At 37.9% G+C, this 21,997-nt stretch overlaps 1 protein-coding gene and 1 long non-coding RNA gene across 6 annotated transcripts in view; one reads left to right on the top strand and one right to left on the bottom strand.

Annotated features, from left to right (window-relative positions):
- The window catches only part of F8 (coagulation factor VIII), a 152,961-nt gene that overhangs the window by 87,123 nt on the left and 43,841 nt on the right, over positions 1-21,997 (top strand). Inside the window, exons 15-22 of one of the 5 annotated variants that reach the window (XR_001792396.3) lie at positions 4,012-4,147; positions 5,719-5,931; positions 6,219-6,447; positions 6,651-6,833; positions 9,975-10,091; positions 10,687-10,758; positions 11,401-11,481; positions 18,006-18,161. Coding sequence is in view for 4 of the 5 variants with exons in the window: in NM_001171271.1 (NP_001164742.1) it covers positions 4,012-4,147; positions 5,719-5,931; positions 6,219-6,447; positions 6,651-6,833; positions 9,975-10,091; positions 10,687-10,758; positions 11,396-11,481; positions 18,006-18,161 (1,192 nt within the window). In the remaining variant the exon portion in view is untranslated. Of the gene's footprint in view, positions 1-4,011; positions 4,148-5,718; positions 5,932-6,218; positions 6,448-6,650; positions 6,834-9,974; positions 10,092-10,686; positions 10,759-11,395; positions 11,482-18,005; positions 18,233-21,997 lie in introns of those variants that run through there. The other 4 variants (XM_070066324.1, NM_001171271.1, XM_070066325.1 and 1 more) reach the window with 4 other exon arrangements.
- Positions 20,781-21,931, bottom strand: LOC138847623 (uncharacterized). The gene is made up of 2 exons (XR_011385502.1): positions 21,412-21,931; positions 20,781-21,017 (listed from the first exon to the last, which is right to left on the bottom strand). It is a non-coding gene; the product is annotated as an uncharacterized lncRNA (long non-coding RNA).

Below are 21,997 nucleotides of genomic sequence, written 5' to 3'. Positions count from 1 at the left end.
AGGACTAATCCAAATTCTTCTCAAACTATTCAAAACAATTGAAAGAGAGGGAATCCCCTCAAACGCCTTTCATGAGGCCAGCATCACCTTAATTCCAAAACCAGAAAGATACAAGAGAGAACTACAGATCAATATCCCTGAGGAACATACACACAAAAATCCACAATGAACTACTAGCTAATTGAACCCAACAACACATCAAAATATCATCCACCTGGACAAAGTGGGATTTATCCCAGGGACGCAGGGATGGTTCAATATATACAGAAAAATAAATGTGATACATCACATTAACAAACTGAGCAATAAAACAATATAACTGGGGGCAGCACTGTGTTGTAGCAGGTAATGCCACCGCCTGCAGTGTCAGCATCCCATATGGGTGTTGGTTAGAGTACCAGCTGCTCCTCTTCCAATCCAGCTCTCTGCTATGGCCTGCGAAATCAGTAGCAGATGGTCCAAGTCCTTGGGCCCCTGCACCCATGTTGGAGACCTGGAGGAAGCTCCTGGCTCCTGGTTTTGGATCAGCCCAATTTCGGCCATTGTGGCCATCTGGGGAGTGAACCAGAGGATGGAAGATCTCTATCTCTCTCTGCCTTTGCCTCTCTGTAGCTCTGCCTTTCAAATAAATAAATAAATAAATAAATAAAACTATATGATTAACTCAATAGATCAGATAAAGCATTTGATAAAATACAATATTCTTTCATGATAAAATCCTTAAGCAAATTGGGTTAGAAGGAACATTCTTCAACACAATCGAGTCAATATATGACAAAGCAATGGCCAGCATCATATTGAATGGGCAAAAGATGGAAGAATTTCCACTAAGATCCAGAACCAGGCAAGGATGCCCACTTTCACAATTGCTATTCAATATTGTCCTGGAAGTTTTAGCCAGAGTCATTAGGCAAGAAAAAGAAATCAAAGGGATACCAATTGGAAAGAAGGAAGTCAAATTATCCCTGTTTGCTCACGATATGATTCTATACATAGGGGAACCAAAAGACTCCACTAAGACTATTAGAACTGGTAAGCATATTTGACAAAGTTGCAGGATATAAAATCAATGCACAAAAAGCCAATAGCATTCATAGACACTAACAATGCCATGGTTGAGAGAGAACTTGTAAGATTAGTACCATTCACAATAGCTAACAAAAAGATTAAATACCTTGGGGTAAATTTATCCAAGAATGTTAAAGATCTCAACAATGAAAATTACAAACCATCAAGGATAGAAGTACAAGATGATGCAAAAATGGAAAGTTCTTCCATAGTCATGGATTGGAAGAATTAATGTCATCAAAATGTCCATACTACCCAAAGCTATTTGCAGATTCAATGCAATCCCAATAAAAATACCAGGAACATTTTTTCATATCTAGGAAAAAAGGTCCTAAAATTCATATGGAAACACAAGAGACCCCAAATAGCTAAAGCAATCTGTATAAAAACAAAGTCAGAGGATTCACAATAACAGACCTTAAGACATACTGTGGGGCTGTTTTAATTAAAACAACCTGGTACTGGCACAAAGGTAGACATGTGGACTAACGGAACAGAATAAAAATTCCAGAAATTGGAGCTGGCATTGTTGCAAAATGGGTTAAGCCATCACCTGTGATGCTGCCATCCTGTATACACACTGGTTGGACTCCCTCTCCACTTCTGATCCAGCTCCCTGCTAAAGTGCCTGGGAGAGCAGAGGAAGATGTCTCAAGTGATTTGGCTTCTGCCACCTACATGGGAGACTTGGAAGAAGCTCCTGGGTCCTGGCTCCAGCATAGCCCAGCCCTGGCTCTTGTGGCCATTTGGAGAGTGAACCAATAAATGGAAGAACTCTAACTCTCTCTCAACTCTCTCTCTCTCTCTCTCTCTCTCTCTCTCTCTCTCTTTCTCTTTTTCTCTTTCTCTTTCTCTCTCTGCCTAAACTAATAAACCTATCTACAATCTACAACGAACTAATCTTTGACAATGGAGCTAAAATCATTCCATGGAAATAGCACAGCCTCTTCAACAAATGGTGTTGGGAAAGTTGGGTCTCCACATGCAGAAATATGAAACAAGATCCCTACCTTACACCCTATACAAAAACAAACTCATAGTGGATCAAGGATCTAAACCTAAGACCTTAAACTATCAAATTACTAGAGGAAAACAGAATAAATGCTGAAAGATAACAATAGGCAAAGATTTCTTGGAAAAATATCCCAAAAGCACAAGCAATAAAAGTAAAAATAGACAAATGGAATTACATCAAGCTAAGAAACTTCTGTACAGAAAAGAAAACACTGAATCAAGTGAAAATGCAACCAACAGAATGGGAGAAAATATTTGCAAACTATGCAAAGCATTAATATCCAGAATATATAAGGAACTCAAGAATCTCAACAACAACAAAACAAACAATCCAGTCAGGAAATAGGCTGAAGTCATTAATAAGCATTTTTCCCAAAAGATGAAATACAAATGTTTGACAAACACATGAAAAGGTGCTCAGGATCACTAGCCAACCAGGAAATACAAATAAAAAATACAATATTTCACCTCACTCCAGTTAGAATAGCTCTCACACAGAAATCAAAATACAATAAATGCTGGCAAGGATGTGGGGAAAAAGGTACACTAATACACACTGTTGGTTGGAATGCAAACTAATACAACCGTTGTGGAAGACAGTTTGGGTATTCCTTAGAAATCTGAAAATAGATCTATCATAAGACCCAGCAATCCCACTCTTGGGAATATACCCAAACAAAATGAAATCAGCATATGAAAGAGTTGTCTGTACCCCCATGTTTATTACAGCACATTTCACAATAGCTAAGACATGGAATCAATCCAAATGTCCATCAACTGATAGCTGGATAAAGAAAATGTGGTATATATACACTATAGAATACTACTCAGCCATAAAGAAGAATGAAATCCTGATATTTGCAACAAAATGGATGCAACTAGAGAGCATTATGCTCAGTGAAACAAGCCAGTCCCAAAAAGATAAATATGTTTTTTTCTGATATGTAATAACTGATATATAGAATATAAAAACAACAAAAAAACTATGCCTTAGAATATATGAGTGAAATTGACATGTTGGTATTTGATTATTGTTTCTAGTCCTTGTCGATATTCTTGTAGAATACTAGTCTTTCTACTTTTTATTTGTTGAACTCTTTCATTAGTGGAGCATTACGCCCGTGATTATAAAGTAAATTTACAAATATATTATTGCAAATATTTAAAAAGAAAAAATAAAAGAAGGAGAGGGAGGGAGGGGGGAAGACAAGTATCATTATGTTCTTACAAATTATATCTATGAAGTACTTGAAAATCTGTTCTCTTTACATTAATAAAAATAAATAAAAAAAAGAGGTCCAAAGACTAGATCCTGGGAATCGCATATTTAGAATATGTTTCTAAACTCTATATTAATCTAACATTCATCAAATATTCTCAGCTTCTGAGAATACATAAATGAACAAAACACACAAAATCAAATTCTCCTGCTTTCATGAAACTTACATAACTAGTAAACCCTGGAGTGACTATTTCAGGAAGGATGGAAAGGTTAACTCTACAAAATTCTGCTTAGATTTCTATTAAAATGAGAACATAAAAAATGACAATTAGCTTTAATAAACCCCTTGTGTTACCTGGATACCATCTAAATTTAGATGATATTCATCTGGACCTCTTTTGTGAACTCTTGACCTCTGCCTATTTCTCACTTTGATTCTCAAAGATGTCCCATATGTCCAAAAGCATTTACCTTAACCTACTCCTGTAGGGCTCTCTATCTCAGTGAACTGCATCACCATCTACTCATTTGCCCAACCCAGAAACACGAAAGTTACTTTTAATCTCTTTCTACTTTCTGCCCCATTACACTTACAATCCATCATCAATTCTATTAAATGCACCTAAAATACAAGGAAGGCAAGGATATGAGGCATTTATATGCATTTGGTCCATCAAGATTCTGCTTTTCCTCTGCTTCTTCTCCAGTGTTCAGTTCAAGAAGGTGGTTTTCCAGGAATTTACTGATGGCTCATTCACTCAGCCCTTATATCGTGGAGAACTAAATGAACACTTAGGAATCTTGGGGCCATATATAAGAGCAGAAGTTGAAGATAATATTGTGGTAAGTTAAGGATAATAGAATTAAAGGAAAATGTAGCATATTTATTTTATTTCTGGTTATAAATAATGTATTCTTACATTTGAAAAATAAAAAAATATAGAAAAATAAACTCTTAGTTTTCATTTTGGTGTATATCCTTTTTCCTAGGTATTTTCTTACTATGTATTAAAATTGATAACATTCATTGTCTTCTTGGTTTTCACAAAATACTATGTTATAAACATTGCTTATATCATTCAAAACACTTCCTATGTATTTTTTTAAAGACTTATTTATCTTACTTGAAAGAGTTACACAGAGAGAGGAGAGGCAGAGAGAGAGAGAGAGAGAGAGAGAGAGAGGTCTTCCATCCACTGGTTCACTCCCCAATCAGCTGGAACTGCACCCATCTGAAGCCAGGAGCCAGGAGCTTCTTCCGGGTCTCCATGCAGGTGCAGGGGCCCAAGGACTTGGGCCATCCTTTACTGCTTTCCCAGGCCACAGCAGAGAGCTGGGTCAAAAGTTCAGCAGCCGGGACTTGAACTGGCGCCCATATGGGATGCTGACACGGCAGTTGGCAGCCCCACCCGCTACACCACAGAGCCGGTCCCCTCCTATGTATTTCTAAATGGCTGCATAATTATATGAATTTTTGGAACCATGGTTTACTTAACCATTTACTTTGAATAATAGTTTAGACAATTTTTTTTTTCATTTAAGAAATAAAGCTTTGATCACAACCCTTTTCCTAGGATAAAATACTAGGAATGCAGTGTTTCAAGTTTTTCTCTTAATCTGTCAATATCCTTTGTATATTTGTCTCTTTGGGGGGATACCTTTCTAATTAGTTATATAGCTTCATATAGTAGAAATTAACCATTGATAATTTTAGTGAAAAGTATTTTTCCAGGTTTATTATCTTTTGAGTTTATATATGATGGTTTTTGAAATACAATGGGTTTGAATTCTTAATTAGTAATCTATCAATCTTTCCTTTTTACTTTGGAAGTGTTTTTAAGTGCTTCAGAGTTTCTCTTTTACAACTTTGAGTTCATGACTTAAATTTAGAATTCAAAAGTTCCTCAGGGGCCCAGCATTGTGACACAGCTAGTTAGGCCACTGCTTGCAACACTGGCATCCTGCTCCTGATCCAGCTTCCTGAAAGTGAGCCTGGGAAGGCAGCAATAGATGGCCCAAGTACTTGGGTCCTTGCCACCCACATGGGAGACCAGGATGGAATTTCTGGCTCCTGGCTTTAGCCTAGTCTAGTCATGGTTGTTGCAGGCATTTGGGGAATGAACCAGCAGATGGAAGATATCTCCTTTTCCCTCTTCCACTCCCTCTTGTCCCTATGCTTTTCAAATCAATAAATAAGAGTTCTTTTTAATTCCTCAGAAATTCCTGCATAGGTTTTTAGGTTTGGGTTCTAATAACTGCCATCCTCTGTACTACTTTCTTTGTTATATTAAAAACTTGGAAAAGGACAAAATATGAGTGTTCTTATTAGGGATGCAAACTCTAAGTAAAGAGCTTTAGGATCCTAAAAGATCATCGTTATTGGTTTGTTTATTTTGTTTTGTTTTGCTATGCAGGTCACTTTCAAAAATATGGCTTCTCGTCCCTACTCCTTCTACTCTAGCCTCATTTCTTATAAGGATGATCAGAGACAAGGAGCCGAACCTAGGAAAAACTTTGTCAAGCCTAATGAAACCAAAACTTACTTTTGGGAAGTGCAACATCATATGGCACCCACTAAAGATGAGTTTGACTGCAAGGCCTGGGCTTATTTCTCTGATGTTGATCTGGTAAGCAGATCTCCATAGTGCTGGCCATGTTCAGGTTTAAAAGAAATGGTCTTTGCGTTGTGTACTAAGAATTTGGGTATTTATCCTAAAAGTAATGAGAGGCTTTAAATAAGAGAGATGACATCATATTTATGTTTTAGAAATTTCATTATAGAATCTACTAAAGAGAATGAATTGCAGTGTGGGAAGATGGAGAGCAGACTGGAATACCATAAAAGTTGATGAAAAATCCAGTCTGGTTCATATGTGAGAGAGCTATACTCAGGATTTATGTCTTCCCTCCCTAGGAAAAAGATATGCACTCAGGCTTGATTGGGCCCCTTCTCATCTGTCATACTAACACACTGAACCCTGCTCATGGAAGACAAGTGACTGTGCAGGAATTTGCTCTGTTTTTCACTATCTTTGATGAGACTAAGAGCTGGTACTTCACTGAAAACATGGAAAGGAACTGCAGGGCCCCCTGCAACATCCAGACAGAAGACCCTACTTTTAAAGAGAATTATCGCTTCCATGGTAATGTATCCCATACCCAAATATTATTCACTGTGAAATGCAGCATGCACTTTTACAAGTAAGCCTTGAGCCAGAGACTTGAGCACTATGAATTGAGAGTATATGTAAGGGAGTAGAATTCTCATGGATGTCAGCATTTTTGGTGGAGTAGAAGGAAAGAAATTTCTATAGTCCATTTTAACAGTCTTCTCTGTGTTTTCCAGCAATTAATGGCTATGTGATGGATACACTCCCTGGCTTAGTGATGGCTCAGGATCAAAGGATCCGATGGTATCTGCTCAGCATGGGCAGCAATGAAAACATCCATTCTATTCATTTCAGTGGGCATGTGTTCACTGTTCGGAAAAAAGAAGAATATAAAATGGCAGTGTACAACCTCTACCCAGGTATGCACCAGTTTGTGCTCTTTCTTCTGCCTACTGTGCTTTACCTTAAATGGTCTAGGCACTTGAAGATACAGTCAGTAAACAAAGAAGACAAGCTCTAAGCTCTCAGGTAACTTCCTTTTTCAAGTAACTTTAATGTTATATAGAGAACTAAATAAATTAGTAAATGAACAAAATAATTTCAGATACAGGAAAACTGCTATAAAGAAAACAGAACAGAATAAATGGATAATTAATGTCATGGCACATTCTTAAGAAAAAATGTATTCATTCCTTTTCATGTTCCATCTCAAATCCCACATGACACCAATATAGCAATTTGTATGTGTAACAAGTGTACTGACTAATCACTACTCACAGTGTTAATCAAAACACAATTTTATTTGGTTCTCTGTTGTCCCTTTAAAACAGATTTAATAGTAGAGGTACATTCTACATCAACAGTCAGGACAAGAGCTGATCAAGTCACGGTTTCTCTAGTGTCCATTTCACTTCAATAGGTTTTCCCTTTGGTGCTCAGTTAGTTGTCGCCAATCAGGGAGAACATCTTCTGTATATAAAGATAATTGAAAATGAATCTTGATGTGAATGGAATGGGAGAGGGAGTGGGGGATGGGAGGGGTGTGAGTGGGAGGGAAATTATGGGGGGGAAGCCATTGTAATCCATTAACTGTACTTTGAAAATTTATATTTACTAAATAAAAAATAAATAAATAAAATAGTAGAGGTAAACTTCCCCTGTTTATTAAAAAAAATCTGATAAGCCCTGTGACTTCTCTGCTGACTCTTCGGTAATAAATACAGTTCAAGTCAGGAATTACAAAGTCTACTCCAAAATACTAATCAAAATTCAGAACTTGGTTTAAGTTCAGTCTTCACTCCCCCAACTTAATCCTGCATCAGCTGGAAGCCTCACTGGAAAAGGAGACATAGTTGAATCATCCGTTTCACTACCTTGTGCTTGTGCTTCTCCTAACGCCTTGCTAACTGCTATTGTCAGCATTGATAAGTTAAAGGTAAGGGAATATGACAGTTCTTACCTATTTACAATTGACACCATTGCTATAAGCTATTTCATACTGTTTGCACTGGCAGATTTTTTTTTTTTAGTTTAATACACAAAGTGAAAAACTGTAGTATAAAAGCATCTCACATTTTTTGGAAAAAAAAAAAAAAACAACCTTCTAAATTCCCAAGTAGACAATAGAGATTCACAATCCTTTATCTGAAATCCTTGAAGCCAAATGTTTCAGGAACAAGAAATATTTAGATTTTAGGAAGATCATTAAGTGCAGATACCATACTGTATCGATCCTCAGCAGAATCTGGCAGCACTCCTCTTGCCCCCTCCAGTGATCACGAGTAACTAGTATTACTAGTTCTGCAGCAAAATAAATCAATATTCACACTAAATCGAATAAGTAGAGTCAGTGTCAGTTCGGATTATATTTGCAAGTGAGTTTTGTCATCAGGCTTATGAAAACCTTGTTTTCGTAGCTTTTTGGATTTTGGAATTGTAATTACAAACAAGGGATTGCAGATATTTATTAATGTATATGATAAGACCCAAAATATTATTTAAATATATAATTTTTTATAAATAAAAAAGCTTATAAGCTTTCAAACACATTACAAATTAACAGGTATATTCTTTCATACTAGTAAATGTACATTTTAAATTCATATACACATAGCATGCAACATGATTCATGAGTGTCAACAGGTATTAAAGGCAAAGATGCAGAATCCCTCTCCGTAAGAAGAGAATTTTTAAGTGTGCAGTAAAAATTAAAAATGAAATTAAGCCAAATCCTTATGATGCCACAAAATGCACTTGTTGACTACAACACAAGGAAATAGGGTCTACTCTTCATGAACTGCCATTTTGCTTGGAAGCAGTCCCTTGCACAGAAACACAGATAGACAACTTAAAACATCTTAGATGAGGTTCTTCTAAGTTTGGCCTTATGATCAAAAATGAAAACTTTAAAGGGTATTTTTAGCAGTTAAATAAATAATAATTTATCAAGTTTGAAGGCAATGGGGTCATAATGATGATCCTAAGTAGGTGTAGTAATTTTATTTTATTTTTATTTGACAGATAGAGTTAGACAGTGAGTGAGAGACACAGAGAAAGGTCTTCCTTCTGTTGGTCCACCCCCCAAATGGTTGCTACGGCCGGAGCTACGCTGATCCGAAGCCAGGAGCCAGGTGCTTCTTCCTGGTCTCCAACGTGTGTGCAGGCGCCCAAGCACTTGGGCCATCCTCCACTGCCCTCCCGGGCCACAGCAGAGAGCTGAACTGGAAGAGGAGCAACCGGGACTAGAACCCAGTGCCCATATGGGATGCTGGCACCACAGGTGGAGGATTAACCAAGTGAGCCAGGGCGCTGGCCCCATAGGTGTAGTAGTAAAACAAATATTTAAATAAGACCATTGACTTTTTATAAAATCCGAACTGTTCAGAGCTTAAAATTACTCAAAATCAAAATATTGTGCTTATAAAATCATGCATAGTTTATGATCAGAGCTATTTCTCCATTTGGAGTGTTTGAAGATGGGTTTCATGGAGGAAAAAAAAAGAAATTTCTAACTTCTTACTGGCAGACATTTAAAGCAGGGCACTTTCAGAGACTCTTCAGAGATTTCCTTCTGAAACTCTCAGCGGTGAAATCACTTGACCTGGTTGGTTCTACCTTTATTCCTTGGTCCCTCGGCATTCACTTCCATGTTCTTTCTACTGGAGCAATGTTACCCTTCTAAGCAGCCCTAATGGACTGGACCTAAGACCTTACCTTGACTTCTCTCTCTCTCAGAACCCAGATCCAATCAATGGGAAATCCAGCAGTTGCTCTGAAAAACCTAGGGAGTATAGGCCAATCCTGATGTGGTTGTATTATCCTGTCTCCTCCACCCAAGTGCTCCATCACATGTCTCATTTTCTAGGAGACAGAAGGCCAGAACTCGATCTCCAGTATCTCCAACTATAGGAATTACATAACAACCACTTTAGGCTTAAAGGATCCAAGAGTAATGGAACTGAATTTTGTGTATCTCCCTTGATATTCTGCATAAATCAGTGTATAACATGCTCATTTTTTAGTGAAAAGAAATAATTTTTATTTGTTTTGGTTTTAATGAGGTGTTTTTGAAACAGTGGAAATGCTACCATCCAAAGCTGGAATTTGGCGCGTAGAATGCCTTATTGGCGAGCACCTACATGCTGGGATGAGCACTCTTTTTCTGGTGTACAGCAAGAGTGAGTAGCACTGTCGGCAGAAGCTCCCTGCTTCCCCAGCTGACTTCTATACAACTTTCTTCCTTCCTGGATTGGTTGGTTGCCTATGTCAACAAATAAATAGAAGCTGACAGAATTATGAAATCTAAAAGGAATAGTGCTGATAAAATCATCAGAGTCCTCAAGGAAGGGTGGATAACTTTTGAAGTTTGACCCTAAAAACTCTAACATTTAATGAACCAATGCTAAAAATAAAAACAAATTTCCTTATTTTCATACCTTAGTGAAACTCCAAGATCTCCAGTAGCAGATTTTTGAAGTTAATTTTGATAGTTACTATAGATAACTTATATAAATATTACTTGATAATGTTTGGGTATTTAACCCTAAACAAGAGAATCACTAGTCTACTTATGTATGGACTCTAATTTCTTCAGCTGCAAAATGTCAATAGTTTTTGCACCCATCTGTTAGGATGAATTAAATAAAATAGCGTAATAACAGATTTAGCACTGTTATTGACATATCATAAACACTAAAAATTTCTTGGTGTTCTCTAGTTTTCATGGACTTAAATTTAATGAGCTAAATTCTGTGCACTTCTGTTTGATTTCAGATTGTCAGATTCCCCTGGGGATGGCTTCTGGACACATTCAAGATTTTCAGATTACAGCTTCAGGACAATATGGTAAATACTACTATTTTTGCTTTAAGAACTGGGATGATTTTAGCTCTTTTATTTCTACTGGAGAGTCTCAGACAATCAACCTATTTCCATGCTTCTATTAATTCTACTTCATAGATGCCTCTCAAATCTTTTCCTCCTCTTCATTTTCTACTGTAACCATTTTAATTCAGTCCACCTTAATTTTTAACTTGGGCAAGAATACTGCCTCTCTAAGTGCCCTCCTTATGTTCAGCAGTGTTCCCCTGGAGTCCATTCTCTTCACTATAGCGGGAAGCTATAATTTTCTATGAGCAGTGATAGTAAAGCTTGATATCATCTATAGAGAGTTCTTAAACATTATTTTAGTGCAAAGGCCAAATCTAGCCCTTCATCTCATTTTGCATGGCATGTGAAATATGAATAATTTTCTACTTTTAAGTATTTGAAAAGGAGGCTTGCGAGTTATTTAATTAAATTTCAGAAAATAGAGTGGGCAAGAAGGACTAGCAAAGTGCTTAGATAATATGTTATGAAGTCTTTTTACCTTATCTTCTCCACAGCTAGGATTAACCTTCAGCAAAATATTGATTTTATTCCTAAGAGTCTAGGACCAACAAAGCTAGCTGAATCTAATCTCTCTCTTCTTTCTTGGGCAAAGGACAGTGGGCCCCAAAGTTGGCCAGACTTCATTATTCTGGATCAATCAATGCCTGGAGCACCAAAGATCCCTTTTCCTGGATCAAGGTCAGAAAACTTAATCAATCATGGAAAAGTTATTGCATTTCATCACATAATCACATATATATTTTGTATCTATACCTGTATATATGTATCTATCTACATACCTCCTTTGTACTGCAGTCATTTCTATCAAAGAACACTTGAAGAGCTTCAGTTGAAGAGCAGAATGGCTTATGCTTTGTACAAAACAATCAAGAATTCTATACCACTATGTGGTAGGAAGCACCTACTTAGTCTAATCTGATAAAATAAGTTGGAATTGATACCTGAAACAATGTCTTTAGGTGAACTTGATTGATTTAAAGGACTGTCTTTCAGATTTTCTCACTTCCCCATTTCCTCTAGAGCAGTGCTGTCTAACAGAAATATAATGCAAATCACATATGTAATTTTACATATTCTAGCAGTCACAATAAAAATGCTAAGTTCATTTTAATAATATATTTTATTTAACCTAATATATTCAAAAATATTGTCATTTCAACATGTGATCAATCAGGCCTAGGATCCTTTCAAGAGCAGATAGGAACTTTGGGTCCCTTCCAGACCACATGAGAGCTCAGGGCAGCTTGTAAGGGCCAACTCAGCTTCTTCTGTCTAAACACAAAGTGAGGTTTCTTCTAGAGCCCCAAAGAGGAAATGGAAAAAATTTTCTGCTTCTAGTTTTGCTTTCCACTTGTACCTGTAGCCCAGAGAACTAATGCACACATGTAGTACCACCTAGTTCCCCTGCCTCCAACTTCTCATGGTATATCAGCTTTCTCTTCTTAGTTGGCTGAGTACATTCCCCTACATATTTTCCTTCTGTGAAGGACTGCATATACTCTTCCATTTTTCCTGAGAATAAAATAGTAAATAAGAACCAGAGAAAAATGAACTTACCAGTAAGCAGACATAAAGAGCAATCCTATCAATGCCATAGCAACTTTTTGTTGTTTTCTAGGCACAGCCAATTATGACTCAAATTGAGCTGCCTCTTCATTAATCTCTATTTTTTGTGATTCTGCCAAAACACATGTTCTTCTGTTTTTATTTCTATGGTTATCATTTTCAGCCTTACATGTATCCCTACCTAGCAGACATTTTTATCTATTTGGCAGCACCACATCTCTTCTATTCAATTTTGGATAATGACATTCTATTTTTGTTTTGGGAATTATCTCTCTCACTGGATAGAGTCTGATGAAATTAGTAAACAGGTGTTGTTTATGCATCACCAAATAACTCTGAGTGATACACCCCATTAAAATGGTACATACTAAATTTGGCCCTCTGTTTCAGCCTGGCAGGTTTCTTTTCATTTTTTAACAGACACACAAAAGCTGTACATATTTATGGGATTCCATGTGATATTTTGATGCATGTATACACTGTGTAATGTCCAATCATGTTAAATATGGCTATCTCCTCAAACATATTTCTTTGTGGTAAAAACATTCAAAACCCTATCTAGTGTTTTCTAGAGAGAAACACAGTATATTATTAGCATTATCGTTATCACCCTACTGCCAAAACAACCCAAGAACTTCTTGTTCCTATCTAGCTATAACTTGGTACCCAATAATTAACCTCTCACTATCCCTCCACACCTCTTACATTTCCAGCCTTTGGTAACTATCATTATATTTTAACTTCTATGATATCTATTTTTAAGGCTCCACATATCAGTGAGACCATGTGACAGCTGTCTTTCTGTGTTTGGTTTAGTTTACTTAATATAATGAATTCCAGTTACATTCATAGATTGTAAATGAAAAAAAAATTTGTAACTAAATCACACTCCATTGTGCATATATACTACATTATTTCTCTTCTCCTACTAGATTTGGGTCTGGTTTGCTGCAGTTTTTCTAGATTCTTGAGATGCACCGAAAGCTCATTTATTTGGTGCCTTTCCAATCTCTTGATGTAGGCACCTACTGCTATAAACTTTCCTCTTAACACTGCTTTTGCTGTATCCCATAAATTTTGATATGTTGTGCTGTTATCCTCATTTACTTCCAGAAAATTTTTGATTTCTCTTTTGATTTCTTCTATGACCCAGTGTTCATTCAGGAGTGTATTGTTCAATACCCATGTGTTTGCATATGCTCTAGGGATTCCTGAGTTGCTAATTTCCAACTTCATTCCCCTATGGTCTGAGAAGCTGCATCATATGATTCTATACTACATTTTGTTTATCTATTCAGCAGTGGATAGACATTTAGGTTGTTTCTATTTCTCTGCTTTGCTATGGTGTATAGTGCTGCAATAATCACGGGAGTGCAGATATCTCAGTGACAGAATTATTTTTTAAAGATTTATTTATTTATTTGAAAGTAGGAGTTATACAGAGAGGGGGGGGTCTCCCATCCTCTGGTTCACTCCCCAATCGACTGCAACGACCAGAGATGTGCTGATCCGAAGCCAGGAGCCAAGAGATTCTTCTGGGTCTCCCATGCGGGTGTTGGGGCCCAAGGACTTGGGACATCTTCTGCTTTCCCAGACCATAGCAGAGAGCTGGATCTGAAGTGGAGCAGCCAGGACTCGAACTGGTGCCCATATGGGATGCTGGCATTGTAGGCGGAGGCTTTACCACACTGCCAACCTCTCAGTGGCAGATTTAATTTCCTTTGGGTACACACACACACACACACACACACACACTTATGAGAGACAGATCCAGTAGTGGGATTCCTGGATCATATGATAGTTCTTTTTTTTTTTTTTTTTGAGAAATTCCCCTACTATTTTCTGCAATGGCTATCCTAATTTATATTTCCACCAATGGTGTGCAAGTGTTTCCCTTTCTCCACATCTTCATCAGCACTTCTTATCCTTTTTTTGATTTATTTATTTTTTTACTTTGAAAGTCAAAGTTACAGAGAGATCTTCCATCTGTGGTTCATTCCCTAGATGGTGACAGCACTGGGGCTAGGTCAGGAGTTCCTCCAAAGCCAGGAGCCAGGAGCTTCATACTGGTCTTCCATGTGGGTGGCAGTGGTCCAGCCACTTGGGCCATCTTCCGCTGCTTTCTCCAGGCCATTAACAGAGAGCTGAATCTGAAATGGAGCATTTGGGACTCGAACCAGCACCCTTATGGGATGTTGGGGTTATAAGAGGCAGATTTACCTGGTACACCACAATGCTGGCTCCAGCACTTGTTACCTTCTGTATGCTTGCTAATAGCCTAATTGGCGTGAGGTGATATCTCATTGGGATTTTGATTTGCATTTCCATGATGATTAGTGATGTTGAGTATTTTTTTCATGTACCTGTTCAGCTCACCAAGCTTCTATCTCCTCAAAGTATTTCTTAGTTTTTCAAGTTTCACAACATTTATTTTTAGCTACATCATATGATTTCGATTCTTTTGAATTTGCTGCGACTTGCTTTATGGCCTAGTATGTGGTCAGTCCTAGAGTAGGTTCCATCTACTGCTGAGAAGAATGTAAATTCTTTAAGTGTAGGATGAAAAGTTCTGTAGATATCTGTTAGATCCATTTCAGCTATAGTGTCGTTTAAATCTACTGTTTCCTTGTTGATCTTCTGTCCTGTTGATCTGTCTATTTCTGAGAGTGGAGTATTGAAGTCCCCCAGTACTACTGTATTGGGGTCTAAGTCTCCCTTTAAGTCCCTTAACATATCTTTTAAATAAACCGGTGCCCTATAATTAGGTGCATATACATTGATAATCGTTATATCTTCCTGTTGAATTGATCCCTTAATCATTATATAGTGCCCCTCTTTGTCTCTCTTAACAGTTTTTGTGTTAAAGTTTATTTTGTCTGATATTAAGATGGCTATGCCCACTCTTTTTTCATTTCTGTTGGCATGGTATATCTTTTTCCAGCCTTTCACTTTCAGTCTGCATGCATCTTTGTTGGAAAGATGTGTTACTTGTAAGCAGCAAATAGATAGGTTCTGTTCAATAAATGGTGCTGGGAAAATTGGATTTCCATGTGCAGAAGCATGAAGCACTTTTTACATTTGCTTTTTAACACTCCAGTGAAGTCATGATCAAAATACTGAAGTATTCAGGGCTCCCTTAGTATGTAACTTAACACAAATAAACTATTAAATCCTTATCATCATGACCTCACAAGGTAGTTATTACTATCATCATCCTCATTTCAGATAAGGAAAACAAAGAATAGAGAATTTAGATAATGTATCCCAAGTCACACAGCCAATATGTTGCTGAGCCAAAATTCAAACCCTTGGGGCCAGTGCCGTGGCGTAGCAGGTAAGGCTGCCGCCTGCAGTGCGGCATCCCATATGGGCGCCAGTTTGAGTCCCGGCTGCTCCACTTCTGATCCAGCTCTCTGCTATGGCCTGGGAAAGCAGTGGAAGATGGCCCAAGTGCTTAGGCCCCTGCACCCATGTGGGAAAACCTGGAGGAAGCTCCTGGCTCCTGGCTTCAGATCAGCACATCTCTGGCCATTGTGGTCATCTGGGGAGTGAGCCAGTGGATGGAAGACCTCTCTCTCTCTCTCTCTCTTTCTCTGCCTCTCCTCTCCTTCTCTCTCTGTGTAACTCTTTCAAGTAAATAATTCTTAAAAAAAAAAAAACCTTCAAATCCTAGTAATTTGGCTCCAGAGTCCTAACTCTTAATCATACACTATACTGTTTCTACAGTGCTCCCTTTAGGTTGATAATCATCTACTAACTATCATTACTTACTTATGGTAATTAAACCAGTTACAAATCTATCCAACTGTATTATCATCCAACCTGTATTAAATCATGTGATGCTCAGGATGGTTTTTGTAATCTGTCCTAATGAAGAAGAGATAGACATTTTCTTGATTTTGTAACTTTATGAAATAAAGAAATAGTTCCAAGGAGCCAGCAGGCATGGAATTGGAGTTGTAGTGAGAAGACCTAGACAGTGCATAGAAGCCTGATTCCCAAGAACAAGAGCACTGGGATGGCTTGAGAGGCACTGAGTGATCAAAATCAAGCACTCAACAGAGGATAGTTATCAGGACCCATAGACATATAAAGCTGCATATTTTTTTTTTACTTTTATACTGGAAAACTCATTAAAACCTTGGTTACTTTGTAGTAGAGATATATGTCCTACAGCTACACAGAAATATCTGACTGGATATATGAGTGAACCTATTGACACTATAATTGCCAAACTGCCCCATGGTACCAATTATAATGTAGAAGATATACAACAAGAAGATGAAGTAAATGAAGTAAGAAGTTTGTTAAGAATTCATCAATTACAAAATGGAGATAGGCTGGCAAGGCTTTATTAATACTACTAAAAGGTCCAATAGTCAGTGGTCCCAAAAAGAACTCTCAGACTCTACATGAAGAAACAGTATAGTCAATTCAACAAAAATCATGATTTTCACCTGGTGGTTTTAGTTGTTGATGCCATAATACCAAGAGGAAAAATCAATTGTCTTCAAATAAGAATACCATCTAATCTAATCTCCAAAACCTAAAACAGTGCTTGGCACATATCAAGCAGTAAAAAAAAAATATTCTGTGAGTGAATTGAGTGTATTAATGGAGCTTACAGTTAACTAAGGAAATCATCATTAAGCACAAGAGTCATGAGCAGTTCAATATGGGTGTGCCAGGCATCTGTGAGAATGTGTTATGTTTGACTTGCTTGGTCCAGCAGCAACTGATGCCCCTTGTAATACTTATAAGAACCATGCTCCCTTCTTTAAGAACAGACTAGTTCTTACCATTCTGCCATCATTCATTCATTCATTCATTCATCCATTCATTGCAAAGCATTTTCAATGCACCAGTATTACATGACATCATGTTATGTACTGTGGCTAGAGAGGACATATAAGTTAACCCATAAGGAGTATTTAGTATATGCCAGACACTGTACTCACCCCATTCCATGTATTAACTCTTTAATTCCTATGGTAATCCCTTGAGATAAACACTAACATTATCTATACAAATAAACAAATTGAGACAGAGAGGTTAGGAGACTCAAACAGGCGGACAAGCAAAGCAACCTTTAATATATGGTGCAATATTTTGCTTTGAGGAGGTTACATACAAAATGAAGTGAAAATGCAGAAGCAGCAGCACTAAATTTGGATGAGTCAGGAAAGGCTAACTAGGTGAAATGGTTTCTCAACTAACACTTGAAGAAGATGTAGCAATTTATCACTGGTAACTGATGTTGGGATAGGGCTGGTCTAGGGAGAGGGGAGGAAATTGGCTTAAACTGGACTTAGACTGAGGTGTAGGCAAAACTTTAGGTTATGTGGCTTTACATGTGTAGCGCAAAGGATATGTATATAGAGGAAAGGGCTCAATGATATGGACATGGTTTTGATTGCCAAGAAGCAGGGAATTTGGTATTTACCTTTTCTATTCATTCCCACCATTTATCTCACAGCCTCACTCACATCTACCTTTCCACATTGATGTCTACTTCAATGCAAGGTGATGATAAGACATCTGTAGCAATGTAGATTCTTCTAAGCCAATAAATAATTTTAGGAGGTAGTACACAGTTTTAAAAACCAGTTAACATAAAGTGCTATTTTAACTGGTAGGTGGATCTGTTGACACCAATGATTATTCATGGCATCAAGACCCAGGGTGCCCGTCAGAAGTTCTCCAGCCTCTACATCTCTCAATTTATCATCATGTATAGTCTTGATGGGAAGAAATGGCAGACTTACAGAGGAAATTCCACTGGCACATTAATGGTATGTAATTAGTCCTTTCAAGAGAATGCATGAGTCTTTTAGAGAGTGATTGAAAGATTTCATCATGGTTAGTAGTGTATTAAGCCTGTGATTATAAAGTAAATTGAAATTATGTTCTTGCAAAAATTAAATGAAAAAAGAAAGGAAATAAGGAGGGGGAGTTAAGGGAAGGAAGAAGGAAGGGAAATATTATTATCTTCTTAGAACTATATGAAATACATGAACTCTGTACTCTATATTGGTAAAAATTTTTTAAAAGATAGATTTCAGATATGGGACAAGTACTCTCAGCTTTTATAAACTTCTCTAAAAGGATTTTTCTACCTTTGGGCAATGGAAGTGATTCTGGACATGTAAACAAAAGACCACTTGTGTCAAGGCTCTCATACATAATAGAAATGAAGAGATTCTCAATTGACAAGTGATTTAGAACTGGTTCATTGATAAGATTGTGGGCTTGCATGTGGATCTCCTAGGTGTAACGTGATAGTGTAGCAATCAGTTGAAACATGGAGCAGGCAGTAGATGAAAAGACTGGAGTTCAGAGGTCAAAACCATGAATGGAGATAAAGATTTGTGTTTTTCATATAAAAGAAAGTGTGAGGATTTGAATTCTCTAGAAGTGAGCTCGAGACTTTTAAACAGGTTTAAAACTGTAGTGGCATTGCCTACTCTTTTTTTAAGATTCATATATTTTCTTGAGACGCATAGTTAGAGAGAGAGAGAGAGAGAGAGGGAGAGGGAGGGAGAGAGAGAGAGAGGTCTTCCGTCTGCTGGTGCCCTCCCCAAGTAGCCCCAATGGTCGGAACTGGGCTGAAACGAAGAAAGGAACCAGGAGCTCCTTCTGGGTGTCTCATATGGGTACAGGGACCCAAGCACTTGGGCCATCTTCCACTGCTTTCCCAGGCCATCAGCAGGGAGCTGGATTGGAAGTGGAGCAGCCAGGACTCAAACCGGCACCCATATAGGATGCTAGCACTGCATTAAACCACAACACCAGCTGACTGTCTACTCTTCCTTTATTTTTATGCTATCTGATGAGTTGATGCACAAAACCATTAATGGAGATAAAGATTGATGTTTTTGACATAAAAGGGTAGAACTTTGAGATCTGAATACTCTAAAGGTGAGCTCAAGACTCTTAATTAAACAGGTTTAAAACCTTAGCAGCATTGTTCACTCTTCCTTTATTTTTATGCTCTCTGATGAATTGATCCACAAATCTTGTCATTTTTTCCTTCATGGTGCCTCTCACATCTCTTCTTTCTGTTTCCATTTATATTACAGTTACCATAGCCCAGGAACCCATCATTAATATATTATATTACATTCTTAATTAGTCTTCTCTCATTTCTAGTCTCTTCTCCAATAAAATTTGTATATAATTTTCAGGATAGTGCTCCTCTGAGTCCCCTACCTAAAACCTTTCAATGTTTTCCTGTTATCTTAAGAATAGACCCTCAAATGACCTTGCACAAAATAATTTTCTTTGCCCTCGTAGAACCATTTTTCTCTTCTCTACCCTGATTCTTGTTCCACAAAGCAGGCCTATATAGAATGCATCAACAGACTACTTTATTCTCCAGGTCTTCACCAACAGGGAGAACTAGCAGATCAGAGGAAAGGAGAAAAGACCGTGGTAGTTATCTTCCTGACTTCCTCCTTATAGAGAAGTTGGCCGTATCTCTGCACTGATGGCCACTGTTCCCATCAGAGTGGTTTTCTGTACCTGTACCAGTTACTATTGCTGTGTACCAAACCACTCCAAATTTAGGTGTGATAAAAACGACAATTTTATTTTGTCTGTGGATCAGTACTCTGGACAGAGTACAGTGGCTTGCTGGGCTCTGCTCCACAATATCTGGGTCCTCAGCATCGTCTTAGGGGCTCCAAATGTTGAGCGCTACAGCTAACAAGATAGAATATTTTCTGAACTAGTCCACTAAATTTTGAAGCATCGCATTTAACAAATCACCCATCTACCCAGATTTCAGGGGAAAAGACATAGACCTTAATTTTCTTTTTTTGCCAGGCACAGTTAGAGAGAGAGAGAGAGAGTTATAGACAGTGAGAGAGAGAGACAAAGGTCTTCCTTCTGTTGGTTCACCCCCCAAGTGGCCGCTCCGGTGCACTGCGCCGATCTGAAGCCAGGAGCCAGGTGCCTCTTCCTGGTCTCCCATGCGGGTGCAGGGACCCAAGCACTTGGGCCATCCTCCACTGCACTCCTGGGCCACAGCAGAGAGCTGGACTGGAAGAGGAGCAACTGGGACAGAATCTGGCGCCCCGACCGGGACTAGAACCAAGGGTGCCAGCACCGCAGGTGGAAGATTAGCCTAGTGAGTCGCGGCGCCAGCCAGACCTTAATTTTCAATGGAGGGAATATCAATGAATTTGTGATAATTTTTAAAAGCCAGTACAAGAATCTCTTTTAGAATTCTACTAATCTCTCCTTATCCCTTAGGGTCAAAGGTGGCTAATATCCTGCCCCACCCTCTTAACTAGTACTTTTATTAAACCTGCCTTAAATTATCTTAATTTGAGTATGCCTTGTTCTTTGTTGGAACCCTGTTTTACATAGTAATTGCTGCTAGAAGAAGCATTAGAAACCAGATTCACAAAAAACAATTCTAGTAGTATATTAATAATATATTCAAACACAAGTAACTGCCATACCTGGGAAGAAGATTGGATGTTGAGCAGTGAGATGTGGTGGTATCACAATTTCTCAGATTATCACCAATTATACTATGGGATGAGTTGTAGACATTGTAAGACATTTAGGAGATTGACAGCACCAATGCTATGGTAACAACTGTAGCATCACTTGATTAGAGTGAACTGTCTTCTTTTTCATCTCTAAAGGGCACACATATAGAAAAAGGAATTGAATATTATGAGCATATGCAGGGTCTTCAAAAAATTCACAGAAAATAAAGTATTATGAAAAAAAACTATGTATACATTTTAAGAATGTTTGCACCAAAATAAACTTACCTTTTAATTTTTCCATAAACCTTTTATACAAAAGAAAACTATACACATAAATGCATAATAGATATTCACATACCTTGTAGTGTTAGGCAAACATGACTAAGAGACTGAGCATGAGTTAGAGTTGCAGTGGCAGTTAAATTCTCAATCTCACCAGGCCTATTACTCTAAAGTAAGGTCACAGATAAGAAGGGGTGGAAATCTTAGACCTGGGATGGAGAAATTCAGGCAGATATGGACAAGACTGAGTTCTGCAAACCTCTAAATCCCCCTGAACCTCCTTTGCCTGAGGAAGCAAACTCTTCCCAGTCTCCGGTGCTTCCATGTTCTTTATCATAATATAGACAAAGGGATTCCAAAACATCTTGACACTCCACAAACACCATGCTTGCCCTCTACATTGATGACATTGTGCTGATACAACCTAGTAAACAGGAAACAGAGATAATCATAAATATTTTTGTGATTGAGATACATATACAAGGCAGGCACGTACACACACACATACACACCACCACCAACAACAAAATAAGCCTCTCTTGGTTCTGACATTAATGTGAATATAGCCCATGCTTCATTGTTAATAACTATTAATTGCACACACTTTTCCTCAAACTTAAAAAGTTTCCTTTTATTCCTGTTTAGAATGGCAACTGAATTTTCTCAAAAGCTTTTCCAGTACTTTTGACATGATTCCATTTCTTTCCTTAATTGTCAAGTTACACTTACATGAAAGAATGTGCTGGCAAGTGATCAACAAGAAACTTACAGGAAAAGTGGAGGGACATTAGACACATGCCCTTGATTTGTAGTATCTGATGATTTCCACGTTATAAAATGTTCCC

The sequence above is a fragment of the Oryctolagus cuniculus genome, chromosome X, assembly GCF_964237555.1.
Source record: "Oryctolagus cuniculus chromosome X, mOryCun1.1, whole genome shotgun sequence".
NCBI classification, from domain to species: Eukaryota; Metazoa; Chordata; class Mammalia; order Lagomorpha; family Leporidae; genus Oryctolagus; species Oryctolagus cuniculus.
This window is presented reverse-complemented; position numbering and strand designations above follow the sequence as displayed.